We start from the raw sequence: 26,834 nt of genomic DNA, 5'->3' as shown, positions 1-26,834 counted from the left end.
GCCTCTGCTGATGAATCAGGCCCTCCATCCCCATGATGTTCCTGTGTCACAGACTGCATACAAAAAACAATGCCGAGAACAATGCTGTCTCTTATGTTCCCGGTTCAAACAGGCAGCTTGTCACAGAAAGCTGTCTATGGCGACTCACAAATGAAACCTGCCCTGAAAGGAGGACTGCGAGGCAGTGTATATTTTTCTGAAGAAGGTTCGGAAAGATGGTTTTTGGTGGCTGTAAATCTACCCAAGTATTTTATATTTTGCTTATCAGTGTAAAAGAGAGTCAAACACACAAGAGATCAAAGGAAAGCATTGGAAGTACATTCCTGAATACATTAAACCATTTCAGTGTTTACACTGAATTGGTTTAGTATGCTACAGTTCTCCCTCAGAATAATTTCAGTGCATGTTCATAGTTGAAGAGTCACCTTCATGTAATGTATATGCACAGTGATAGCTTTCCACCTCGACCCAGAGACATTTAATACCAATTTGCTGTGAGTAGCTTGAAGGAGAAACGAAAGAGCATTTAGAAACCACTATCTGGTATACCACAATCTTAATGCTAATTTGAATTAGGAACATAGGAAGCAGTCTTAAACTGAGTTAGGCCATTGGTCCATCAAGCTCAGTATTATCTACACAGACTGGCAGAGGCTTCTCTAAGGTTGCAGGCAGGAGTCTCCCTCAACCTTATCTTGGAGTTGCCAGAGAGGGAACTTGGAACCTTCTGCATGCAAGCATACAGATGCTCTTCCCAGAGTGACCCCAACCCCTAAGAGGAATACTGTATTACCCTCCCTGTGAGAAGTGGGTAAAATGTGCATGAGGTTGAAGGCTGCAAGGAGTTCTAGATGGCTGATGTAGAGATAGATTTGTTTGAGGACCAGGAGGCACCGAGATAGTGGAGACTTTAGAGGGCCCCTCATCCAGAAAAGGAGACATTGGTGGTGATCACTAGAGACTGAGTGCAATCTATGCAAGCAACTTGGAGTGGGACAGCCATCGGGGCAGCAGAGGGGAGAGAATGAACTTAAAGTGCAGTGTAAAGGTTTTGGATCAAGGAGGAATGGCTTGGTTGAATATGTCTAGGAACTAGTGCTGTCAAGGTAACCAAGTGGGATCACCACCATTGCAGCTGGTATGAAAGAAAGATGACATTGTATTGTCATGGAAGAGAAGTGAGTTCATTATGTGTACTGTGAGTGATCAGTGTGCGGACACAATTGTGTGGAAGAAAAGCCCTCGGTGTGATGGAGCTGAGTTCTGCTCCTATAAACTGGATGTGTGTGGAGGAAAGAATAGAAGACCTTTTCCAGTTTATGGAAAAGCTCAGTTGTGTGAGAAGATATACAAATTGTTTTGGGGTAGCTGGTGAGATAACAGCTACAGAGCTTTCTCTGTAGTTGCCCCAGAGCTTTGGGACTCACTTCCTGCTGAGATTAGAGCTGCTCCATCCCTGTTGACTATTAGGAAACAACAAAAAGCACATCTCTACCGCTAAGCTTTTTAGCTATCTAGCATTTTTATGGACAGTTATTTTAATTTGAACTTTTACATTTTTAAATTGTTTTAAATTTCTTGGTTTTATTGTTGTAAACCGCCTAGAGACTTTGGTAGTGGGCAGTATATAAATATATAAAACAAACTAACAAAAAAATAGTGAGACAGGCTTATGAGTAACCAGTTGTGTATATAGGGGAAATCATGATACAATGATGCTGGAGGTAGCTGTGCCTTTAGTAATGGTGTGGTAGAAAGGCCAAATGATAGCACCTTGGGGCCAAGTATTTCCCTTGCTGGGGGCCTTATGGCCTTATTTGTAAAGTTGATGGATGCAAACGGAGTTGGAATAGAGGAAGGAGAGGATAGTGGGGATTGAGATCATCTGAAAGAGGTGGTAGTAGATGAAGCAGTTTACAGTCTGGAGATCGAGCATGGGGTGGAAGCCTCTGTCCATTTTCAGGACTGTTCTCATGAGAAACCTATACACAGGACAGGAAGCCACAGTCCAGACGGAACATGGTGAAACAGACTGATTCCAGATTGGCAAAGGAGTAAGACAAGGCTGGATACTTTCTCCTTTATTCAACTTGTATGCTGAACATATACTTAGAGAAGCTGGATTGGAAGAAGATGAATGTGGTTTTAAAGTTGGAGGAAGAAACATCAATAACCTGTGCTATGCTGATGACACCACTCTGATAGCTGAGAATGCAGATGATCTGCAAGCTATAGTAATGAAAGTCAAGGAGCACAGTGAAAAAATGGGACTACGACTAGATGTAAAGAAGAGTAAAGTAATAACAACGGGTACAGCAACCAGCCTCAGAATATATAATGAAGACACTGAAGTGGTGGATAGCTTCTGCCTTTTAGGATTGACCATCAACAGTAAAGGATCCAGCAGTCAAGAAATACACTGCAGACCAGCACTTGGTAGGTTCACAATGAAGGCCTTGGAAAGGATATTTAGATGCTGTGATGTGTCTGTATCTACAAAGATTAGAATCATTCAGACAATGGTTTTTTCCATGACACTCTATGGATGTGAAAGCTGGACTTTGAAGAAGCAAGATAGAAAAAGTATGGTGCTGGAGAAGACTTTTGAGGATACCATGGACAGCCAGGAAAACCAACAAATGGATCATAGAACAAATCAATCCAGAATTTTAACTTGAGGCACAAATGACCAGGCTCAAACTATCATTCTTTGGACACATTATGCGAAGATCCAGCTCTCTTGAGAAGTCCATAATGCTGGGAAAAGTTGAAGGAAAGAGAAGAAGAGGACAACCAGCAGCAAGGTTGATGGACTCTATTATGACAGCAAAAAATGCACACACCACTGAGAGATCTAAAAGGCCAAGTTGAAGACAGATCATCCTGGTGAAAATCTATCGATGTGATCTCGAAGAGTCGACACCAACTTCATTGCACTCAATCAACCAATCGATCAATCAAAAAAGAGACAGGAATAGAATCCTTTTTTTTTTTTTAATGGTGAAATTAGTTTGATTGTCTCCTACAAGCGAGTACACCTCTTTTAGGAGTACCAGCAAAGGGGGTGTACAATGGATGGTGCTGTGAGTAGTATGGAGAGATATGAAATCATATGGCTGTTAATATGCAGTTGTCTGAAGTGATGCTTTACTAAGCTGGGATACAATGCAGGAGTCTGGAGTCAAACAATGGCAGTAGAAACAATAATCATGGTTGTTCATAGTGGGGAGCCTTATAATTTGAAGGACACTGTCAAAGCCATAAGCTTTTGGCTACAGCCAGAGAAGTGCAGAGCAAGCAGCATGGGAAAAAAATGCAAAATACAAACTCTAAAAGAGGTTAAACCAAGAAAAGAATAAGAAAGGAGAAAAATGATACAGAGATTTGAGGCCATCACAAACCAAGATAAAATTATTCTCTGCATTACTGCTATGGTGGCTGAAGTACGGAGGAATGAGTTCTTGGGCATGGGATATCGCTCCACAGCACTGTTGCCCAAGCCAACAGTCTGGAAGCTAAGCTGTAGGAAGTTCTGAACTCAGGTATAGACGCCACGAGTGAGAATGCACAGAGATCACAAAGCAGGAGCAGCTCACTTTCAATTTTTTTAAAGCAGCAGAATCTTAGTTTACCAGAGCTGCATTCCTGCACACATTTGATTTGAATGAGTTTTAATATACACCATTTAGCTGTGTATAGGATTTTGCTACTGGAGTAGAAGAAGAGACAAGTAGGTACCTGTTGCCTTCGTTTTTCTTCCTCAATGGCAGCTCTGGCCTCTGCCTCTTTTATCTGGAAGGGGATATAGAAAATAATACTTAACAAAAATACAACTTACAACTTGCAAAAAAACCTACAAGTTTAGGTTCAAGTTAGCTGTGATGCTTAACATCATCTGGGCGTATGCTTTTTTCCCTTTGTAACTGCAAGGGTTCTCAATTAGAATTAGGACCATGCTGTGAACAGAGAGGCATTTACTCCTATCAAGGCTGTGGAATAAAGGGCAAACGTTAAAGTCTTGCACACTATGGTCCCAATCACAGTCCCTGGCAGCTATTTCAGTTAAGAGAAAACAACAAACACAAAAGCCCAAATGACACATTAAGTATCACATCTGGTTTGATATTTATTATTACCTGGAGCAGGTAAGAATATTTAATTATCTAGTATCATCTAGATTTCATTTGAGCTTATGTACCTAACCACCTAACTCAGTACTGTCTACTCCAGCCACAGATCTGCTGGATGCAAACAGAGGTCTTTCCTAGCTACGCTACCTGAAATCCTAAAGATTCTGGTGGTTGAACCTAGGACCTTCTGTATGAAAAGTGTGCTTGCCACTGAGCTACAGCCCCTCTCTCCTTCAGAAGGAGCTCAGCATGGCACACCAGATCAAGTTTGGGTCTGGATTTCAAATTGCCATGAACCTCATTGGGACAGTTTTGCTTCATAATGGCTTGAAGCATTGTAAGAAATAACAGAGAGAACTTTGAAAAAGGTTACAAAAATAGATTTGGTTGTCATCAGCATACTGATAACACTCTGCACCAAATCTCCTGATGATCTCTCTCAGTGGTTTCATGTAGATGTTAAACAACATTAGAGACAATATGGAGCCCTGAGGCACACCATAAGAAAGTTCAGATTTTGAAGAACAACAGTCTCTAAGAGACACCATCTGGAATCTGCCCATGAAGTATGAGCAGAACCACTGCAAAGCAGTACCTTCCACCCCCAGTCCCCTCAGACATTCCAGAAGGATACTATGGTCAATAGTATCGAAAGCCGCCAAGAGATCCAAAAGGACCAACAGAAGCACACTCCCTCTGTCAATTCCCAATTGAAGATCATCCATCAGGCTGACCAATGCAGTCTCCATCCCATAGCCTGCCTGAGAGCCAGTTTGAAATAGGTCTAGATTATCAGTTTCCTGCAAGACTGGCTGGATCTGGGAGGCCACCACCTTCTCAATCATCCTGCCCAGCCATGGAAGATTGGAGACAGGCCTGTAATTGCTTAACTCTGAGGGATCCAGCACAGGCTTCTTCAGAAGCAGTCTAATGATTGCCTCCTTAAGACAAGGAGGCATCCTGCCCTCCCTCAGAGAAGCATTTATGATCTCTACCAGGCTCTCTACAAAAGCTTCCTTACTAGATTTTATAAACCATGTTGGGCAAGGATCAAGAGGGCAGGTGGTAGGCCGCACCATTCCAAGCAACTTGTCCACATCATCAAGGGCCATGAATTGAAACTGATCCAGGGTCACTACATAAGAAAAGCTGCTGGACACCTCGGCATCAGATTCCACAACAATTGTGGAGTTTGAATCTAAGTCGGCCCGGATATGAGAGATTTTGTCCACAAAAAAACTCATTTAAAAAGGTCACAGTGAGTAATTATTGGTTCCAAGTACTGATTCAAGGGGGAAGGGGCGCACATTAGCCCCTTCACAATCCTGAACAACTCCGCTGGACATGAACTTGCAGACACTATATGGGAGGAAAATAATCACTTCTTTGATGCACGTGTGGCCTGAGCATAGATCTTCAAATGCTCTCTATGTAATAATCTGTTGGATTTGAGTCAAGTCTTCCTCTACTTGTGCTCCAGTTGTCTACCTCGCTGCTTCAGCCCCCGTAGTTATTCCGTATACCAAGGGGCCAGTTTCGAAGCGGGTTGGAGAGGACGCTTAGGAGCGATCATATCCACTGCCCTGGTGAGCTGATTATTCCAATTCTCCACCAGAGTGTTGACAGGGTCACCAGCAGAGCCAACACTAAATCCCTCCAAGGCTTCCTGAAATCCTATAGGATCCAGTAACCTTCTCGGGCGGACCATCCTAATGGGCCCTCTGCCCCTGAAGAAGTGGGGTGTGGTCGTGAGTCCAACCTTAACCAGATGGTGGTCTGTCCATGACAATGGGACAGAGTCCGCAACCAGAGTCCCCAACCATGGAACACCACCGTGTTCAGAGTGAAAGACCAGATCAAGCATGGGACCGGCAATATGCATCGGTCCTGAGACCACTTGAGATAGGCCCCATAGTCATCATGGCTGCTATGAACTCCCGAGCCACCCCACACCATTGAGATGTCCCCATGTGCCACTCACTGCAACTGTACCTAATTTGTTTTTAATTGGTTAGATAGTCTACAAATAAGCTTACTTGCGTCTCAGATGTTCATGCAGCCACCATCTTGAAATGGAGTGGATGACATCATCACACACCACACCCTTTGGGCATCCCTATGTGTTCCTACATCTGTAGCAAATTTGGTTCAAATCGGTTAGGCGATTCAAAAGTCAGACTACTAGAGCCTCAGAAGTTTACATGCCCGCCATCTTGGATCGGGGTGGATGACATCATCACAAACTACCCCATTGAGGTGTCCCTACAACTGTACCCGATTTGGTCCAGACGTTGTGAAGTTGATAGCGGGGGGACACACGGACACACACACAGAATGCCAGGTGATCTCATAAGCCTACTGGACAGTAGGCTAAAAATTAACAAATCACCAGGGCCAGATGGCATCAACCCAAGAGTTCTGAAGGGATTCAAATGTGAAATTGCTGATCTTCTTGGAAAAATATGGAACTTCTCCCCATACCATGAGGGTCTGTACCAGAGGACTGGAAATTATATAATGTAACTCTCATTTTCAAAAAGGGATTCGGGGGCGGATTCGGGGAACTATGAGTCCATTAGCTTAACTTCAGTACTGGGTAAATTGATGGAAAGCATATTTAAAGGACAAAATTGTTAAACATACAGAAGAACAGACTTCGCTGAAGGAGAACCAGCATGACTTCTGCAAGGGCAAGTCTCACCTCATTAAATTTTGGAGTTCTTTGAGAGTGTCAAAAGGCATGTAGATAAATGTAATTTGGTCGACATAGTATACTTGGACTTCCAAAAAGGTTTTGACAAGTTCCCCACTAAAGGCTCTTGAGTAAAACTTAGCAGTCATGGGAGAGGGGACAGATTCATGTGTGGATTGGTAACTGGTTGAAGGACAGGAAATGGTGGGAATAAATGGACAATTTTAACAGTAGAAGGAAGAAAGAAGTGGGGTCCCCCAGGGATCAGTACTGGGACCAGTGTTTGTAAACTTGTTCATAAATGATCTAGAGGCTGGGGTAAACAGTGAAGTGGCCAAATTTGCAGATGACACTAAACTATTTAGGGTAGTGAAATCCATAACAGATTGTGAGGAGTTCTAAAAGGATCTCTCCAAACTGGATGAGTGGGTGACAAAATGGTAAATAAAGTTAAATATAATCAAGTGTAAAGTCATTACAAACAAACCCCAACTTCACATACTGTATTCACTGATGGGGTCTGAGTTGTCAGTGACTGACCAGGAGATAGAATAGATCTTGGGGTCGTGGTGTACAGCTCATTGAAGCTGTTGACTCAGTGCACGGCAACTGTGGAAAAGTCCAGTTCCATGCTAGGGATTGTGAGGAAGAGGACCGAAAATAAAAAATGCTAATATTATAAGCCCTTATACGAATCTATGACGTAGCCACACTTGAAGTACTGTGTACAGTTCTGGTCACCGTATGTTAAGGAGGACATTGTAGAACTGGAAATGGTACGGAAGAGGGCAACCAAGTTGATCAGGGGCCTGGAGCACCTTCCTTATGAGGCAAGGCTACAACATCTGGGGCTCTTTAGTTTGGAAAAGAGGCGACTAAGGGGAGACATGATTGAGGTGTATAAAATTATGCATGGAGTAGTGAGAGTGGACCGAGAGAAATCCCCCCCCCCTCACAACACTAGAACCAGGGGTCATCTCATGAAACTGAAGGCCAGGAAATTTAGCACTGACAAAAGGAAGTACATTTCATACAGTGCATAATTAATATATGGAATTCTTTGCCATGGGATGTGGTGATGGCCATTAGCTTGGATGGCTTTAAGAGGGGCTTAGAGAAATTCATGGAGGACATGTCTATCAATGGCTACTAGTCTGGTGGCTACAGGCCACCTGCAGCCTTAGAGGCATGGTGCCTCTAAATACCAGTTGCAGGGAAGCAACAGCAAGAGAGGGGCATGCCCTCAGCTCTTGCCTATGGCCTTCTCAGAGGCATCTGGTGGGCCACTATGTGAAACAGGATGCTAGTACTAGGTAGGTACTAGGTAGGCTTTGGGCCTGAACCAGCAGGGCTATTCTAATGTGTGTGAAAAGGACCTGAACACAGACATTAGTATTATTCCCTTCAAAGATTCTTCTCTTTTTCTATCTGAAAAACTAATAAGGTGCTGCACATATTCCAAAACCATTACTTCTTCACATTGTTCAGCTCTCCCAAATATTGATAATGCCTTTCAAGTCCTCTGTCACACAAGATTGTTAGAAGACTAATGGAAACTTTGTATATGCCTACTACAAATAAAGCAAAAGCAAAAGCAAAAATTTTAGCAACCTGAAGTTCCCTCTGTTATTACCATTTCTCAGAGTACAATTACAAAGCAAAACTGACTCAGTGGCCAAAAGCTGTGAGATTATGCAGAAGTTTTCTACACTTAAAACCAGCATGTGTATTTCACTTGGTAATTATGAAATAGGATTTTTGCATACAGAGGCACTTTTCAAAGGCATTAATATTCTTACATTGGTCAGCATTTTTATTCCGATAACCTAACTCCTCATAAACATGTAAAAATCATCAGCACTGAGGGGTGGTTCACGCATACATGTTAACAGACTGGAGAGGTTCGTCTCCAGTTACCACTGGTATGTCTGGTGACGACTTGAAACCAGGCCTTTTCTTGCCCCTAGGCTGTGGAATGCACTCCTGGCAGAAATTTGTAGCTTGGGTTCATTGTTGGCCTTCAAGAGAGCCCTTAAAACCTATTTGTTTGGTCTGGCCTTCCAAGCTTTTAAAATTGCTCTTAAATGTGTTTAACCGTTTTTAATATTTTAATATTTATTTTATTTTATTACATTATATTTTATATCCCGCTCTTCCTCCAAGAAGCTCAAAGCGGTGTACTACATACTTAGGTTTCTCCTCACAACAACCCTGTGAAGTAGGTTAGGCTGAGAGAGAAGTGACTGGCCCAGAGTCACTTCTATCACTTCTATTTATCATATTTTTATACCGCCTGATATGTACATCTCTAGGCGGTGTACAAAATTTAAAACATTTAAAAATCAGCACAGATTAAAATACATGAAACAATTAGAACAGTAGCATAAAACAATTATTTAAACAAATTATTAAAATTAATTCTAATTAAAAGCCTGTGAGAACAGGTGAGTCTTGAGGGTCTCCCTGAAAACAAAGAGAGAAGGAGATGCTCTTATTTCAGCAGGAAACTTATTCCAAAGGCCCAGGGCAGCCACAGAGAAAGCCTGGTTTCATTTGGCTGCCACCAAATGAGCCGGTGGCAACCATAACCGGACCTCTCCAGAAGATCGTAACAGGCGACAGGGTTCATGACAAAGGAGGTGCTCTCTTAAATACCCTGGACCCAAGCCGTTAAAGGCCTTATAGGTAATAACCAGCGCTTTGTATTTCACCCAGAAACATATCGGCAGCAGTGCAATTCCCTTAAAGTGTTATGTGGTCCCTTCGAGTTGTCCCAGAGAGCAGCTGCCACATTCTGTCCAAATTGTAATTTATGGACTAAGTACAAAGGCAGCCCCACATAGACTGCATTACAGTAGTCAAGCCTGGAGGCTACCAGCATATGTACCACTTTTTAAGGTCGATTACCTCCAGGAATGGACAGAGCCATTGCATCAGCCAAAGCTGATAAAAAGCACTCCGGGCCACTACATCAACTTATGAAACCAAGGAAAACTTTGGGTCCAGGAGCACTCCCAAGCTACATACTTAATCTTTCAGGGGGACTGTAACCCTATTCAGAACAGGCAGATCTAAACCATATCTCGGGTCCCAGACCCGCACAGTCAATACCTCCATCTTATTTGGATTCAGTCTCAGTTTGTTATCCCTCATCCAGCCCATTACCACCTCCAAGCAGGCATTTAGAGAAGATATTCCATTTCCTGATGAGGTTGACATGGAGAAATAGATCTGGATGTCATCAGCGTATTGATCTCCCAGGACCACCCCTCCTGATAATCTTTCCCAGTAGTTTCATGTAGATGTTAAAAAGCCTTGGGGACAGTATGGAGTCTTGTGGAACTCCACACTTTAGTTATCACTTTGCAGAACAGCACTCTCCAAGCAACACCATCTGGAATCTACCAGAGAGGTAGAAGCAGAACCACTGTAACACAGTGCCACCCAATCCCACCTCCCTCAGGCAGTCCAGAAGGATTCCATGGTCGATGGTATCAAAAACTGCAGAGAAACCCAAAGGATCAGCAGAGTCAGTTGGAAATGATCCATCAGGCCAACCATGGCAGCCTCAACCCCATAGCCCAGTGTGAAATGGGTCTAGATAATCTGCATAATCCAAAACCGCCTGGAGCTGAGAGGTCACCACCCGCTCAATCACCTTGCCCAACCATGGAAGACTGGAAACAGGTCTGTAGGTCGATCTATATCTTAAAAATAAAAGTTTCAAGTAGTAGAGACACCACAACTCATAACATAAAGCAGATAGTGAGACGCATGGATAGAGCATTCTAACAGTATACTCATAGTATCACATAGTATTAACAGTTTAAGCTAAGACAGTAAGATGCTGGCTGACATACAGAGCAGTGTAACATGGATGCGCCAGGAAGAAGTATCTATGTTGTAGAAAGTTTTCCTAGCTGGGCATGCAGCAAGGGGGAAGAAATTTTTTATTATCTGTGCTGCCTTCAGAAGTGGCCCATGTCACCTGAAACAATGTCCTTGAGGGTTATGCAACCCTTAGGGACATATTTTCAGGTGACACAGGGCACTTCTGAAGACAATGAAAAATTGCCGAAATTCTCTCCACCGGACACTGCACAACTAGGAAAGCTTTCCGCAGCATGGATGAATCTTCCTGGTATGCTGCTCTGGATGTCAGCTAATATGACAAATAAACAGAAAAAAATTTTTTTGCATACGGCAGCAGTTGAACATGAACATCTGATTTAAATTTGCATTCTATCTCTTGCCTGATAGTCTTGAAAAATAATTCTGTACTCATTTTTATCTCTTGAAGCAGCAAGAATATATCATGACCACAAGAGACACATTACCTCAGAAGCTTTGCGTTTCATTTCCTTGCACACTGCGTCACATTCTAACAAAACCTGGTCTTCCCGAGCCTTATTGCATAGCAGCTCCTATAAGTAAAGAAGAGTCTAAGTTGAAGAAAATATCCTTACACTATTTGCCCCTCCACCACCCAATACAAATTGGGCTGCTGAACAAATGGTTCTAAACATTGCCTCCTATGCAAGAAGCATTTTTTGGCTCGATTTAGTTTACAACCCACTGTATTCCTATTGTGATTGAATTATTAATAAAATTAGTAGTTGACATCCAGACTAACATTTTGCCTACCAACAATTTCTTATATGCAATGGAGGAACAATTTTCACTCATCTCTCCTTCTCTCTGCAGCCACTGTGCCTCCCAAAATTACGCCCCTAAGGTTTGTAGAATCCTCAAGGAATATTTTCAGGAAGCACAGACAGAAGGGAATCGAACTGGCAAAAATTACCTCTTCCCATTGCGTGCACAAAATATTTTTCAACATTCTCAGTGCAGTCTCCATCATATTCTGTTGTCTCATTAAAGAGACCTTTGCCATTGAACGGCAGATTTTCAATGCAATATCTCATGTCATTCTGCAGGGTCGAAGAAAGTAACCAGGAATGGCGCCTGAGAGAGACTGCAGTGGTCATTGTTCTAGATTCAGTTTCTGGCAAGTGTTTACGTACTTAGCTGCTGTCTGGTAAATTCATCTGATTTGTTAAGCATCTCCTCGTATTTAGACAAAGTCCTCTGGTTTCAGCAAGGAGAGCTCCTTCTGTCCCGCAGGCAATAATTGTAACGGGCCATACAGGCTGCATAACTCGCAATGCGAATAGACAGGTTCACAGTCGAGTAAACGCAGCATCCAAAAACATCCAGCTTTCTACCCTCTTTATTGGAAGCGGTCGAATGACATTGGCCCAATTTAGATGACGCTGTGCAGTCTATTACTAACAAGCAGAATAGTGTGCTTTAAAAAGGTAAGCATTCTCCTCCTCTTTGATGCAGTACAAACTCTCTAGATGCTTAGAAGTTGGGGTAGAAGTTTGCAAGACTTCCCACGCTGTCTTAGCCACTTTAGTGAAAACTGGTAACATGGGCAAGGCGACAGGTTGAGTTGATAGTACTGTGGCCATAATTTTGTACACAGGGTCCTCAAGGTTTGGAGAAGGACGGTTTCTCTCTAGACCTAGAAACTCAGCAATTTCCTGCATCATCTTAGTGTATAGTTTCAATCCTCAATAGGTGAGGTGTAGGTTTTGGGGGTTCATCCAAGGATGAATCTGAAGGGTGCTCTGGAATTTCCCCTTCACTATCAGTGTCCGGCTCTGACGAATAAGAGGAATCGTATGAGTCATCAAACCGTATAGGAAGTAACCACCTCCGAAACAGATACTGGGGAACCCACCAGGCGTGCAGGTAGAGGCAGATGCACACTATCTCCAGCAGGTGGTGATGTTATTGGACACAGATAAGGAGGGTGCGCAGGTGTGACAGTCACATCAACCGTAAGGAGTGTAGTCTGAACCCCATGGCTGCCGTAGGCATAGAATGAGGTGCCAGTGGGGGCAGCAGGCTGAAGAGGCAGCATACGTTGCTGTACAGATTTAGATTGTGAGCCCTTTGGGGACAGGGATCCATCTTATTTATTTATTATTTCTCTGTGTAAACCTCCCTGAGCCGTTTTGGAAGGGTGGTATAGACATCAAATTAATTATTATTATTATTATTATTATTATTCCCGCAGTGAGGCACTACCTTGGCATGGTTGTGGGGCTTGCGTGCTCTGAGAAAGGTGAGAGCTATGCCAGAGGTCCAACCATACTGGACAGGTCTCACCAGGAGCCAGGCAAAGAGTGCCTCTCCCATCAACAATATGGTGAGATGTAACTTTAATAAATCTATACCGGATCGGTCGTCGCCCAGGTCAACAAGGACCGCGCCAGGTTCTGGAGTCCCTGGACATCTGGTGGCAAGTGGGCAACAGGACTCAGGATCTTCAGTTGAGCAACCAGGGCTGAAGACAGCAAAGTTACTGGAAGAAACATCGCTTAACCGAAAAATGTATACGAAAAATGCCAACAAGGAAATAATGATCTGCTATTACAAGTCTAGTCCAACTAGAAGAGGTTATTTAAAAAGAATGTACCAAATTTGGAAAGAGAAGCATCCAGATACAGAAATAACAGAACAAAGGCTAGCAGACCAGAGAAGATTCATAATAAGAAACCAAGTATTCACAGGAGTTGAGCTGGAAGAACTGCAAAGAGCAACACAGGCTCAAGACATGGAAGAAGAATTACCACCAACTGAAGCAGTTGCTCAGGCGCAGGTGGAGGAGGTGTTGGAAATAGAGGATGCCACTGTTGCTGAACTGTTTCAAAATCAAAACCAGGCAACCTCCCCTTTGCCTTCACCTCAAACACCCAAATGCCGTTTAACAGAAAAGCAACAAGAACTAAAGCAAAAAATAACTGAGCACATGAACCAAACAACCACCAGGGTTCGACTTCCAGCTCTAAAAACAGTTGCCAAAAAACAACTTGCTCAGGCATTAAAAGATGTCAATGCTGCACTTGCAGAGATAACAACCAAGAATTTGCAAGAAACAAACCAACTAATGTACAGTGCAGCAACAATAACAACACAACAGCTCAGATATAAGATCAATGGACATGTCAAAAAAGAAAGTAGTACATCACCTAAATGGAAGATTAGATTAGAAAATAAAATCACCAGGCTTAGATCAGATGCTAGTAAATTGAAAGATATGAAAGACAAGAAGCTGAAGAATGAAAACACCAAACAGTATCTGATCCAAAAATACCACCTAGATTCAAGGAAAATTAGAGAAGTCCTGGAAATAATAAAGCAGCAAATAACAGCAGTGTCAAAGAAGATTAGCAGATATGAAGCCAGAACTACACAACACAGGCAGAATCTCCAATTCCAGTCGAATCAGAGACGTTTCTACCAAAGCATAGAAGGAGAAACTGCAAGAAACCTAGAAACACCAAATAAAGAAGAAACAGTGCATGTCTGGGGGGAATTATGGGACAATCCAATAGATTATAATAAAAAAGCAGGCTGGATGAAAGAGGTCAAAAAATGTAACCAACAAATGCAAGATCTAATAACACCACCAGAATTACTACCGTAAGTGAAAGAGCAAAGAAAATTAAAAAATTGGACTGCACCAGGCGATGATGAACTGCATGGCTTTTGGCTTAAACACCTAACAAGCCTTCATAAACAACTATCAAAACAGTTCAATCACATTTTGCAAGGAGGTGATATTGAACAAAGGCTAACAACTGGGAAAACTCATCTCACCATGAAAGACCCAGCAAAAGGTGCAGTTCCAAGTAATTATAGACCGATAACCTGTCTGCCAACCATGTTCAAATTATTAACTGGAATAATAGCAGATGAAGTGATGCAACACTTATTAACGAACAAACAGCTTCCAGTTGAACAGAAAGGAAATTGTCCGAACACCAGAGGCACAAAAGACCAGCTGCTGATTGACAATATGATTTTAGAAAATTGCAAGAGAAGAAAAACAAATCTAAGTGTTGCATGGATTGACTACAAGAAAGCCTTTGATTCATTGCCTCACACATAGATACTAAAATGTTTAGAAACAACTGGTGTCAGCAAAAACATTCAGATATTTATTTTAAAAAAAGCAATGAGCATGTGTAGTACACAGTTAACAATCAATGGCAAGACACTTGGACAGGTTAGCATTAGAAGAGGCATTTTCCAAGGGGACTCACTATCCCCTCTGTTGTTTGTAATCGCCATGACCCCACTTTCACAAATACTAAACAAAACAGGCCTCGGATACCAAACATCTAAAACATCAAGTCAAATCAATCATCTGCTGTACATGGACGATCTGAAGTTGTATGGAAAGTCCCAGTCAGAAATCGAATCACTGCTAAACACTGTCCATATATTCAGTAGCGATATAGCAATGGAGTTTGGACTAGACAAGTGTGCTGCATTAATAATGAACAGAGGGAAAATAAGAAAAACAGAAGGAATAGAACTGCCCAATGGAAGCAAGATCAAGAACCTGGAAGAGAAAGAACCTTACAAATACTTCGGCATTATCCAGGCTGATAACATCACACACACTGAAGTTAAAAGAAAAATTGGAAGTGAATACATCAGGAGAGTTAGAAAAATCCTCAAGTCCAAACTCAATGGCGGGAACACCATACAAGCCATAAACACCTGGGCTATACCTGTTATCAGATACACTGTAGGAATAATAGACTGGACCCAGGCAGAGCTAGAGACGCTAGATCGTAAGACCAGGAAAATCATGACCATCAATCATGCTCTGCACCCCGCAGTGATCTAGATAGGCTATACCTCCCTCGCAGCTCAGGTGGAAGAGGAATGCTGCAAGTCCATCAAACAGTAGAGGAGGAGAAAAGAGGCCTTGAAGAATATATAAAGGACAGTGAAGAAGATGCATTTCAAATGGTCAATAATGCGAAACTATTCAACACCAATGAAACAAAGCAGGCCTACAAGAAAGAACAAGTCAAGAACCGAGCAGAGAAATGGAAAAATAAGCCCCTGCATGGTCAATATTTGCACAATATAAGTGGAAAATCAGACATCACCAAGGCCTGGCAATGGCTTAAGAATGGCAACTTGAAGAAAGAAACAGAGGGTTTAATACTGGCTGCACAAGAACAGGCACTAAAAACAAATGCAATAAGAGCAAAAGTCGAAAAATGCACCACAAACAGCAAGTGCCGCCTTTGTAAAGAAGCAGATGAAACCGTGGACCACCTAATCAGCTGTTGTAAAAAGATCGCACAGACTGACTACAAACAAAGGCATGACAAAGTAGCAGGGATGATACACTGGAACATCTGCAAAAAATACAAGCTACCTGTAGCCAAGAATTGGTGGGTCCATAAAATTGAAAAAGTTGAAGAAAATGAAGATGTAAAAATATTATGGGACTTCCGACTACAAACAGACAAACATCTGCCACACAATACACCAGATATCACTGTAGTCGAGAAGAAAGAAAAACAAGTCAAAATAATCGACATAGCAATACCAGGGGATAGCAGAATAGAAGAAAAAGAATAGAAAAAATCACCAAATACAAAGATCTACAAATTGAAATTGAAAGGCTGTGGCAGAAAAAGACCAAAATAATCCCAGTGGTAATTGGCGCCCTGGGTGCAGTTCCAAAAGACCTTGAAGAGCACCTCAACACCATAGGGGCCACAGAAATCACCATCAGCCAATTACAAAAAGCAGCTTTACTGGGAACAGCCTATATTCTGCGACGATATCTGTAACAATTGACAATAAAATTCAGCCATCCCAGGTCCTTGGGAAGGACTCGATGTATGGATAAAACAAACCAGTCAATTACACCTGTCTGTGTAAACAAGAAATAATAATTATTATTATTATACACAGACAGGTTGTTGTTGCACAATATTATATTATCTTCTTGTTGTTGTTGACAATACTAATACTAATAATACATTTGTACACTGCCCCAAACTTTTATCTCTGGGTGGTTAACAATAGCATAAAACAAGTTAAAACATTTGTAAAAACTTAAAACAATTTAACAATTTAAAAATAGGGCATATGTTGTGCCCTCCATAACTGAAAATCTGCATAGTCCAGTTGTGTCGCGGGAGATATTGTGTGTCTAAAACCACATGTGTGCAGAGGGCCCTTTGTGGCATTAAAGGTTGAAAAGGGACAAAAGTAGAAGATGGCCTCCACAGAGTCGCAGTGGTGGTAGGTGGCAAAGTGGCCGTTGTTGTAGCAGGTCATACTGGCTGGAAAGAGGAGACACCCGTTCTGGTCATAGAACTTTTAAAAGAAGACATGGGATGGAGTTTTAGGAGTTGAGTCTCCATACACATCAACATCAATGCCCAAGCCGCCACTCAGGAACTCCTGAAACGTGGAGCCAGAAGCAGCGCTGGTGGCAGAGTCCAGCATACGCATTAGCGACTTCGCAGTGCTCTGATCTAAGAAGGTATCATCAGCATTGTTAAACAACAGCAGAGGAGACCTCACTGGTGTCTGCACTGGAGATCACGTCAGAGGCTTGTAGGAATGAGGAGACATTGTTGCCAATGGTTAACTCGAAACATTCTGTTGAGTCAATCCATGTTCGACATCAGCCATCAATACTGACACGCTCAGTATTGAGGTGGACATTGACATGGCTGTTGATGTCGAACTGACAAACTGAGGGCCAATGGAGAGTAAAAAAGTCCTTAATGTCAAAGGGTTCAGCAACAAAGAATCCATTTACGTTGACAATTCCTGACACTGAATCGACGTAGATAAAAGAGTTCTCAATCTCAATGGAGGTGGAGTCTTTGATTTATGTTTCTTCGGAGGTGGAGAATCGGTGTCAGAAGAGACTCTATGCCATTTATGTTTCTTATGTCCGGCATCAGAGCTTCTTGGCTTTTTGAAAACAATCTCTTCTGGGTCACTCGCCAGGGTTTTAGACTGTGCATGCACAGACCCTGGGTCTGACATCAAAACTGTTGATGTCGACTTCGGTGCCAAACCCATAGATGTTGATCTCAATGTCGACTCTGGTCTCAGCTTCAGTGGATGTAGCACGTTGCCATACAAAGCCGCTCTGAGGCACAACAATCGATTTTTCAGTTTGTTTTGAAAATGATTTGCAAATCCTACAAGTGGCAGGGACAAGCTGTTCGCCCAAACACAACAGGCACAGGTCATGTTCATCAATCAATCATCTTTATTACGGTCAAAGACCAGCACAAACATGTTCATCAGTAGAAGGCAATTTCACTCTACATTGACAGAAACGTTTGAAAGTAGTCTTTTTTCTCTCCGCTTCCTCCATTCTAATGGCAAAGCCTTAGAATTCCAAACAACCAAGTCCGATGTCCAGAAACCAAAGAATAGTAAACTCACAGTCCATAGTCAAAAAACACAGTCAAATCCGATTGAACAAAGCTTTCTTTTCTAATTAGTGAGGAGCAACAATACAAAGGTCTTGATGCATCAGCGGTCGAAAAAAAACTGAATCAAAATGGTGCCCGACTGCAGAGTAAAGGAAGGCATAGAGCACGTGCACGGCAGGGAGGGGTGGCAGAGAGGAGCTAATTAATCCATCCAGAAGGTCCCTGAGCAAGCACAGTAACCCATTTCTCATGATGACAATGGATCACTTCCAGATCTACTGTATAACCACTTTTCTACTTGTGTCATACTAATGGAAGTGGTCTAATTGGTTAATGCTCCACAGCTTTAAATGTTTATGGCAGAGTATCTATTTGATGTGGTTTTCCATGCATGTCAATAAACTCTGCATTAATGAGCAATACATATTTCTATTATTACATAGAGTAAATAGTTGTGCATTTATACCCAAAATAGGACTTAAAGGCGGCCAATTTTTTTAAAAAAACAAACAAACCCTACAACCAGTGCATCAAATAATCTTTTTTTCCTATGTCACAAGACTTTACAGCTTTAGGTTACAATTATATAAGGCAATTCTCTTAAAGAATAGCACAATCTTATGTTTCATTTGCGGATTGAATAGCTGCTATTCTTTGGTGCCATTAAATAACACATGAAACTATCTGACATCTAGTTCAACTGTTTTAGATAAGATATGGCTAAGCCTGTGAGCTTATTGGATAGAAAAGCAAGAGTATAAGTAAAAAAAATATACCTTTTCCAAAATGCATCTCTCAACAATGATAATTTCATTAAGCTTATTAACATTAAAAATATGTCCCTTTGCACAGTCGCCATCTGCATGTTGGTAACTGACATTCACATAATACAAAGCAATGTATAGTTCTGTTTATGAAGGAAGATGTGAGTAAACTACAAATTAACTTGAAGAAAGTGATTCTTGTATTAGAAATGCTATATGGTTAAATCCTTGCTGATAATTTTTCAGTTCTGTTTAAACAGTTTACCTATTTTTATTATGTCATTTGTGCAAAGCAGTGTAATCCTTTCAAATCACAGGATTAAAATAATTGTCTTTGGCCATTGTGGCTGGGGATGATGGGAGTTGCAGTCCAACAACATCAGAGGATCCAAGTTTGAGAACCCCTGGTCTAAGGGACTTCATGAATACTTGTGGGGGAAAGAGACAGTCAAGCACACAAGCAAGAGTAAGAATGAAAAAGCGACATACACAGTAAAAAAGAAAAAAATCAGAAGTGGGTCGCAGGTTGGAATTAAAAGGTGTATCTCAAGTCTGAAAAGAAGAAGACCTTATGAATTATTTAATTTTTATTCTAAAATTTTACTTGTTGCATGATGCTTTTTACTTTGCAAAAGAAGAAAGGAGTACTACAAGTGTTGAGTAATTTTTCCTCTTCACAATACTATAAATGCCATTGAAATAGAAAATACATGCTTTCTGGCAAAAAATTAATAAAGTTATGTAAGGGGAAGTCATTTATTCATTATATCGTCTACTTCAGGGGTGATGATGACACCACAGCTGCACTGAGACTTTGAAAACGTCTGCTGCAAAATGCATTAGGGATTTACAAGTTTAACAACTCTTCTTGGTCCAGTTTTTGACGTAATTAAATATGCCTTTTCCTGATCACTGATCAGGAAAACATATTTCCTCTTTTTACTCTGGACTAGTTATAACTTGAGCTAAACTACATCACGTATTTCCCAGCAGAGGGAAAAGGTGAACACATTTAACACAATTAATTGCATGATTACAAATATTTTTCTGGTTATACAGTGTCAAAGTTACTATATTTACCCTCAAAATCCTGGTTTTACAAGTCAGAATTCCCACTAGCAAACTGAATGTACACCACAGCAATTCATGAGAAATTTATGCACTGTATCAGTGCAGATACCGCTCTATGACATCAAAGAGTAAAACAAGCCTTTTAAATAAAGAAAATGGAGTGTTCAAAGTAGAAGATGAAGTTTACCTTCTTGATTCTCTTGCAAGGACATCGAACTTTGACTTTCTGATTGCAGTTCTGAGGACAGTCACCTGGATGGCAGATCTCTTTACATCGATGACCACAAGACAACTACAACATAAAAAAGTTGATCTGAAACAGAGCATGAATCATCCTCTAAATATAGCACAAAAGATCATTAATTTGGTTTGTTGCCTTATATTTGTTCCTTATATATTCAGTTCTTAATACTATTGAGATACTGGAGGTTATGGTGCCAAGAGTTCCTCTGTACTGGTGTTTCTCAACCACCAGTCCACAGACTGGCTGTCCATGAAGAGTTGAATGCCAGTCTGCTGGTCCATGAGGAATTAAACCCCTCTACCCAAAAACCCAATTTCGAGCTGGTTGGGGTCGCTGCTGCCACGAGCTCTCTGGAACTTATTTCTAGGCAGGCAGCGCTTGCTGCTGGGATAACGTTCATTTCACTTCCTTGAAATGAACGTAATCCCAGCTGCCCTAGAAATGAGCTCTGGGGAGCTCGCCCGGGCTCTGTGGACTCTGTGTTCAGCAGGCAGCCCTTGCTGCTGGGATTACATTCATTTCGAGGAAGCAAAATGAGAGTTATCCTAGCAGTAATGGCTGCCCACCTAGAAATTAGCTCCTGAGAGCTCCTGGCTGCTGCTTCAAAACCCCACTGGTACTATATCAGGCAGCAGCGATATAGGAAGATGCTGAAAGGCATCATCTCATACTGCGTGGGAGGAGGCAATGGTAAACCATTCTAACAAGGAAAACCACAGGGCTCTGTGGGTGACAGGAATCGAAATCAACTTGATGGCACACTGCCATCTCACTGCCTCCGTATCTGTTGTGACTGCGGTTTAGAACATTGCTGTCCAAATGTTGCAGGCATTTACTGGATACAACCATAATAATAAGCAACCTAGCTTCCAAAACATGCCTACACCATTTTGTGAACTGCTTTTGTAATGATTATTTTTTCTATTAGTTTCTTCAGAGATTCAGCCCATTTATATTTATATTTTTTGTCGATTGCAAGGAGCATCAAGGGTACATTCCTCCTCCTATCAATTTGTAAAGTTTTAGCTGTGATTTCAAAGAACATGAAGGGACTAAAAGCTGGTATGGCATTGTAAGAAACCTGCCGTGAAAAGATGCAAGATAAAAGCTTTTCTGCATGTTGCAGCTATAAATCAAAAGTCAACAGAATGACATGTAATGCAGAATTTTGCTTCTTTTTGTAAAAGTTGAAAAATGTTTTGATATCGCTTTCAGCCTACTGGTGTTCTTATTACTTTTCTGTTCACTGAGACCCTACTATGAAATGTGAGAGATGACCAATTCTCTGAAGATAAGGAACCATAAACCAAGCATTACACTGGCATTACAGTAGTTAGGAAAAACACAACTTCTTATTCATTTTAGAAAAATAGACTCTCAACAAGGCCTTGTTTTAAACTGTTGTTCAGATTGCCCAGAACATTCAATTAACTTTGGCTGCAAGATTCCAAACATAGATCTAATCTTCCTAGAGTATTTGATTCTTGTTTTAACTAAGGCCACAAGCTTGTCAGATCTCTCCAAAATACTCAGAAAATGTTTTTGTAAGCATTTTTGTATTCTGACACTTAAGTATTTTTAAAAATATAGAATCTAAATCTACATTTGCCTTCATGATTTATAGAGGTACTTTCATTTCCAGTATGTTTAAGCAAATGTATCAGGAGATGCTCATTTTTAATGTGAATTTTCATCTGTGGGTTGCCAGTAGAAACATGTCATAGGAGCTATAATTATTTTAATGTTTAGGATGCCTGTTTTTCTCATTTATTACCAAACGAAAATGTATTTTTATGCTAATAAATCCAGAAGAATGTGACATAACAGAATACATAGCATTTTATAAGATAACCAGATGAGAAGCACAAATACTGTATATATTCTCATTCATTCTCTCTCTCTCTCTCTCTCTCAAAAGAGACAACTCAGATTTCAAACTTCATGGCTTTTAATTACTTCTCATAGTTGCCTCCAGGACAGAAAGATGGTGGCCTGGATGTGGGAAGTTTTGATCACGCTTCCTTATTGTGGTCAAGTAATTTTCTAGTGAGATTTTAGGCTCCCTGTAGTTTTTTCCCCCTGCAGGGATAAGGATGAGTGAAGATGATCCACCCTAGAAGCTGATGGATCCTATTGGATTACTGACAGCTCTTGAGAATTGGTGTTTAGCATCATTAGTGTCCAGTCAATGCCCTGGTCACTCTTTGGAAATCTAAGGTAACTCAGGCAGTAGGCATCATTGCTCCTAAGCACCGTCTTCCTTGAAATACAGATTATTCATCTGTATGGTGCATTAAGGAGTTGATACAACAACTGGAAGGTGGAGAAGGTAAATTCAAAGTGAATTCCAACAAGCACATCTTAACTCATCTTCAAGTCTACTTGCCGGCAATGATGGCAGCAAAGCAGCAGACTCTCTTTGCCACCTTTGCATCCTCATATACCATTCAGCAGAGTTTTTCCAAGTGGATATGTGGCCTTCTCCAGCCTCGCCAACAAGATGATCCTATGGATTACTCCCTCCAAATTGCGGGGAGATTCCTGCCTCCCTCCAAATTGCGGGGAGGTAAGACAATTCTCCATTATTGGATTAAGATTATTCCAACTATTGGCTAGATGCAAATATACCTTTCAGGGCAAGGTGTTTGAACAGGTGTTTGTTGTGCAACTTTAGACAATTTTGAATAATTTTCTGGATCTATTTCAAGACAACTTCCAGCCTGAATTTGGTCCTAAAACAGATAATGTCTACTAGGAGGATAGAGAGAGTACAACCCTGCTAGTTCTCTTGCACCTGTCAACAGCTTTCATATAATCAACCATGGCATCCTCCTTGGAGCAGTTATCTGATGTAGAGATGGACAGGCACAGTGCTTCAGCAATTCCACTCTGTACTAGATGGCTACTTTCAGAAGATGGTGCTGGGGGACCGCTGCTCTATCTTATGACAGCCAGCTATGCTATTCCATAGAGTTCTCATCTCCCAGATTTAACTGCTACATGAAACTGCTGAGTGAGATCATTTGAGGATTTGGAGTGTGGTGTCATCATTGTGCTGACGACACCCAATTCTTACTTTTGTTTTCATCAAATTCAGGTGATGCTGTGCAAATGCAGAATCTGAAAATAGACTAGAATAGGGCCAATATCCTAAAGTTCAATCCTGTCAAGACAAATATGTTGTTGGTAGATGATCTGTCCAATCTGGGAGGTGGCACTTAGGCTCTTTGGGATGGGGTTGTACGCCTTATGAAGAAACCAAGATCCTAAGCCTGTGCAATTGGAAATGTCGGAATACCACAGAGCGTGATACCCTCTACACTGGCATCCATGTGGAGGCAACTGATTGCAGGGCAATTGTCTCAGGCAGTATGGTGGTGATGGGGGCGTAGGAGTTCTTTAATGCCCAACCAGCACTGGTGTGGGGGAGGCTGGGCGGGTGGAAAGAATGCTGGCAAGATCTGTGGGGAGGCTGGGATTGAGTGCAGGGAGGCTGGGAGATAGTGTGGAAAAGCTCTGGTAGAAATTACAGTACCCAGGCATCCCAGTGCTGTTTCCCAGCCTCCCTGCACTCCCCTGTGCGACTCCCCACCCCCCTCACAGACCCTCCCGGCATTCTCTCCACCCATCCAGCATCCCTCATGTCAGTTCTGGGTCAGGCATTAAAGAACCCCCACCGTCCATCACCCGGGGCTTACAAATAAAGATACAGCCACATTAAAACAATTAAAAACCAGCAATTTAAAAACTCAAAAATAAAATGGTCATCACAACCATAAACCCACAAACAGATCACAAAGGGATCTGAAGAAAAACTCTGGCACAGCAGGAAGGAAACGAAAAACACACCCACCCACCCCACACTAAACATCATTCTAAAAGAGAGAGAAAAGTGGCTCACATAGAGCACAGCGAAAGAAGGGCAGTTCAGCATTGCCTGTGCCGCTGTAAGGGTCTAAGCCACTGCTTGCTCCATTACAGAACAGGGCTATTCCACTGCAACTTAAACTTGTGCAAGTGCAGTTGCATGACACTACCTCCACTGGAAAGAATGCAAGGAGTGTTGCACAACATGCACTTAGGCAGTTTTAAGTTGCAGTGGAACATATTTGTCTGCAACAGCACAGACAGTGGTTTAGACACATGCAGCAGCGTAGCTGGTGCTGAACTGCCCAATTTTCATTGCGCTGTATGAGATGCCATGTTTTCAGGTAGCACCTAAACACACCAAATACAGGGCCCAGGTGTGCGTGTCTGGTGTGCTAGCTGTGGCTCCTCCTAGACAGAGATTGCCTGGCCACAGTTATTTATGTTTGAAGAATGTCCTCTTTGGATTAGTGCAGTGTCGCACATTGTATGTGTGACTGCCCATGAAGCCTATTTGGGAACTTCAGTTAGTGAACCAGCCATTATAGTTTGTACTGACTGGGGGAGCAGGCTTATACATCTTGTTTGCCTTAAAAGAACTGTATCCCCTCCCAGTCTGTTTCCAGGCTCAATTCAAAATGTTGCTTTTAATGCATGGCTTGGGGCCAGGGTAACTTCAGGACTGCCTTCTCTGTCCCATTATGAAGATCTTCATCAGAGGCCCTTCTTGGGGCCTTCTCACCATCTGAGATGAGGCAAGGGATGACCAGAGATGCAGCTTCTCCTGAATGCTACTCAGTACTTTCGGTGAATGTACTAACCTCAGTGCTGATAATGACACAATTTGGGCTTCAAGACTTTCTAATGGAAGTACTGAGTAGCATTCTCAAATATTTTATACATATTATATCATTCCAAATTAAAAGTATTAAATTATAGCTGTAGTCCTCAGACTTTTAAGTTCACAGCTTTAAAAAAAGTGTTTCCAATAGTTTCTTGTAACAGGATTAATTGTTCCACCACATATGGCAGTTCAGAGTATTATAAAATGACTAAAATCTCTGCCACATGCTGCCTATCAAGATAGTACTTTTCATTGCTCAAGTAAAACACATTTCCTCCACACAGTACACTTTATGCATTTCTCTCTCTCTCTAAAGCAAAATGATGTATTTGTAAAGGAAGTCAAAATCACATGAAACATGAAATCTCAGATAATTTAAGGGGATTTATGACACTACATCTTCTAGGTTCTTCCTAACATTTATGATGCATTCTACATATGGATTGAAACAGTTATACTGGATATTTAGTTCCTGTAATAAAATATATCTTGTAAAATGTTTTAAACTTTTGAGTAGTGTCTATGGAAGTATCAAAGTATGCTTGCTCTCTGAAGCAAAAAGAAATGTGAGACAAAAAAAGTAACACTTGTACCAGACAACAAAAGCTCTTCTGCTGTTAAATACTACTGTAGCCAAAATAAAGTTGTTGAACTTGCCAAGATGTTATGGTAACAACTATACCTTTAAATCTTTCATAATTCTCTACAGTGATATCAGATTTACACTCCAAGCTTGCAACAGACCACAAATAGCACCAGTTTTGATAGAGATTTCCCTATAGAGTCTGGGGGTTATGTGTTTTTACATACACACGGAGTCGTCAACGGTGCCAAGTCTGGAATAGACCAAAAGCACGATATGAAATGAATAGTTTGCTAAGTTCATTACAAAAGACAGAGGCAATTCCTCGAGCAGCACTGTTTGCAGTGGCAACGTATCTTCTTCAGTTGGTAAATCATGATCTACAATTGGCTCACAACCACACCTAAGGTGCATTGGACCAGAAAATCTATAATTTTCATTTTTTTAAAATTAGCTGCAACACGTAACCCAAGATTTCACTGTAGTAAATCTAAAAGTACACTAATATTGTCAGAACTTTCAACATGGTTAGGATACATGAGGCAAAAAGGAGAAAAAATGGGGTAAGGGGTGGAGCAAAAAGACAGAGAAACAAAAGGGAAAAAGCAAAGGGAACTGGCTCGGAAGTGGTTTAAACATTCCTAGGTTCTCCTCCTTAGAGGAGGAAAGAGCACAAGAAAAGTCATTTCTTTCTTGACTCTTTCGCATTAGCTTATAGCACTAAGCTCCCCTGTACTGAAGCACACATGTAGAGCAGGACTGTGGGGACGCAACTGGAGCTTGTGAGCCACTCTTCCAGTCCTTCTACAGACACACTATTGTACAAGTCGTAGAAACATCTCCACTCTGCGTGTACCCTGGAGGAATGGAAACAGGTCACTGAGAGTCAGCTCTTCCCAAGCGCTTCGGGAGGGTGGGCAAAGTGAGGATGTTTCTAGACTTGCACACAGCACGTGTGTAAAGGGACCAGGAGTGCTGCTTACCAACTCCCATCATGTCCTCACAGTCCTCCTTACACGTGCACTTCACTAGCCAGGATGTCAACCTATAAATGCACCTGCCAACAAGAACAGACTTTGTAGCTCGTCATGTTATTTTGGCATCTACCACCAGTGTTCAGCAAGTTAAGACAGTGGTGAGCTAAATTTTTAAACAGGAGAAATTAGATTGCTTTGATACTTCTTAAATATGTCCAATATATAAGTTCAACTACACACATAACCAACCTCTTTTGGGCACTGATTTTTGCAGGAACTGAGCATAACCTTGTCCTTTAAGTCAGCACAAGTAATTTTTCTGAAATACAAAAAATAAAAACAGGATGATATGTTTGAGAGGAGATAAACACAAA

At 41.6% G+C, this 26,834-nt stretch overlaps 1 protein-coding gene across 2 annotated transcripts in view; it reads right to left on the bottom strand.

The window, feature by feature from the left end:
* Positions 1–26,834, bottom strand: part of NFXL1 (nuclear transcription factor, X-box binding like 1) — a 114,188-nt gene that overhangs the window by 4,212 nt on the left and 83,142 nt on the right. The window contains exons 18-21 of one of the 2 annotated variants that reach the window (XM_053254371.1): positions 26,710–26,779; positions 20,133–20,237; positions 11,160–11,246; positions 3,739–3,792 (exon numbers count right to left, since the gene is read on the bottom strand). In XM_053254371.1, coding sequence (XP_053110346.1) covers positions 3,739–3,792; positions 11,160–11,246; positions 20,133–20,237; positions 26,710–26,779 — 316 coding nt within the window. Of the gene's footprint in view, positions 1–3,738; positions 3,793–11,159; positions 11,247–20,132; positions 20,238–25,608; positions 25,737–26,709; positions 26,780–26,834 lie in introns of those variants that run through there. The other variant, XM_053254373.1, reaches the window with a different exon arrangement.

Source organism: Hemicordylus capensis, chromosome 5 (genome assembly GCF_027244095.1).
Source record: "Hemicordylus capensis ecotype Gifberg chromosome 5, rHemCap1.1.pri, whole genome shotgun sequence".
In the NCBI taxonomy this organism is placed as follows: domain Eukaryota; kingdom Metazoa; phylum Chordata; class Lepidosauria; order Squamata; family Cordylidae; genus Hemicordylus; species Hemicordylus capensis.
The sequence above is the reverse complement of the archived record's forward strand: the minus strand, read 5'-3'. Positions and strand labels throughout refer to the sequence as shown.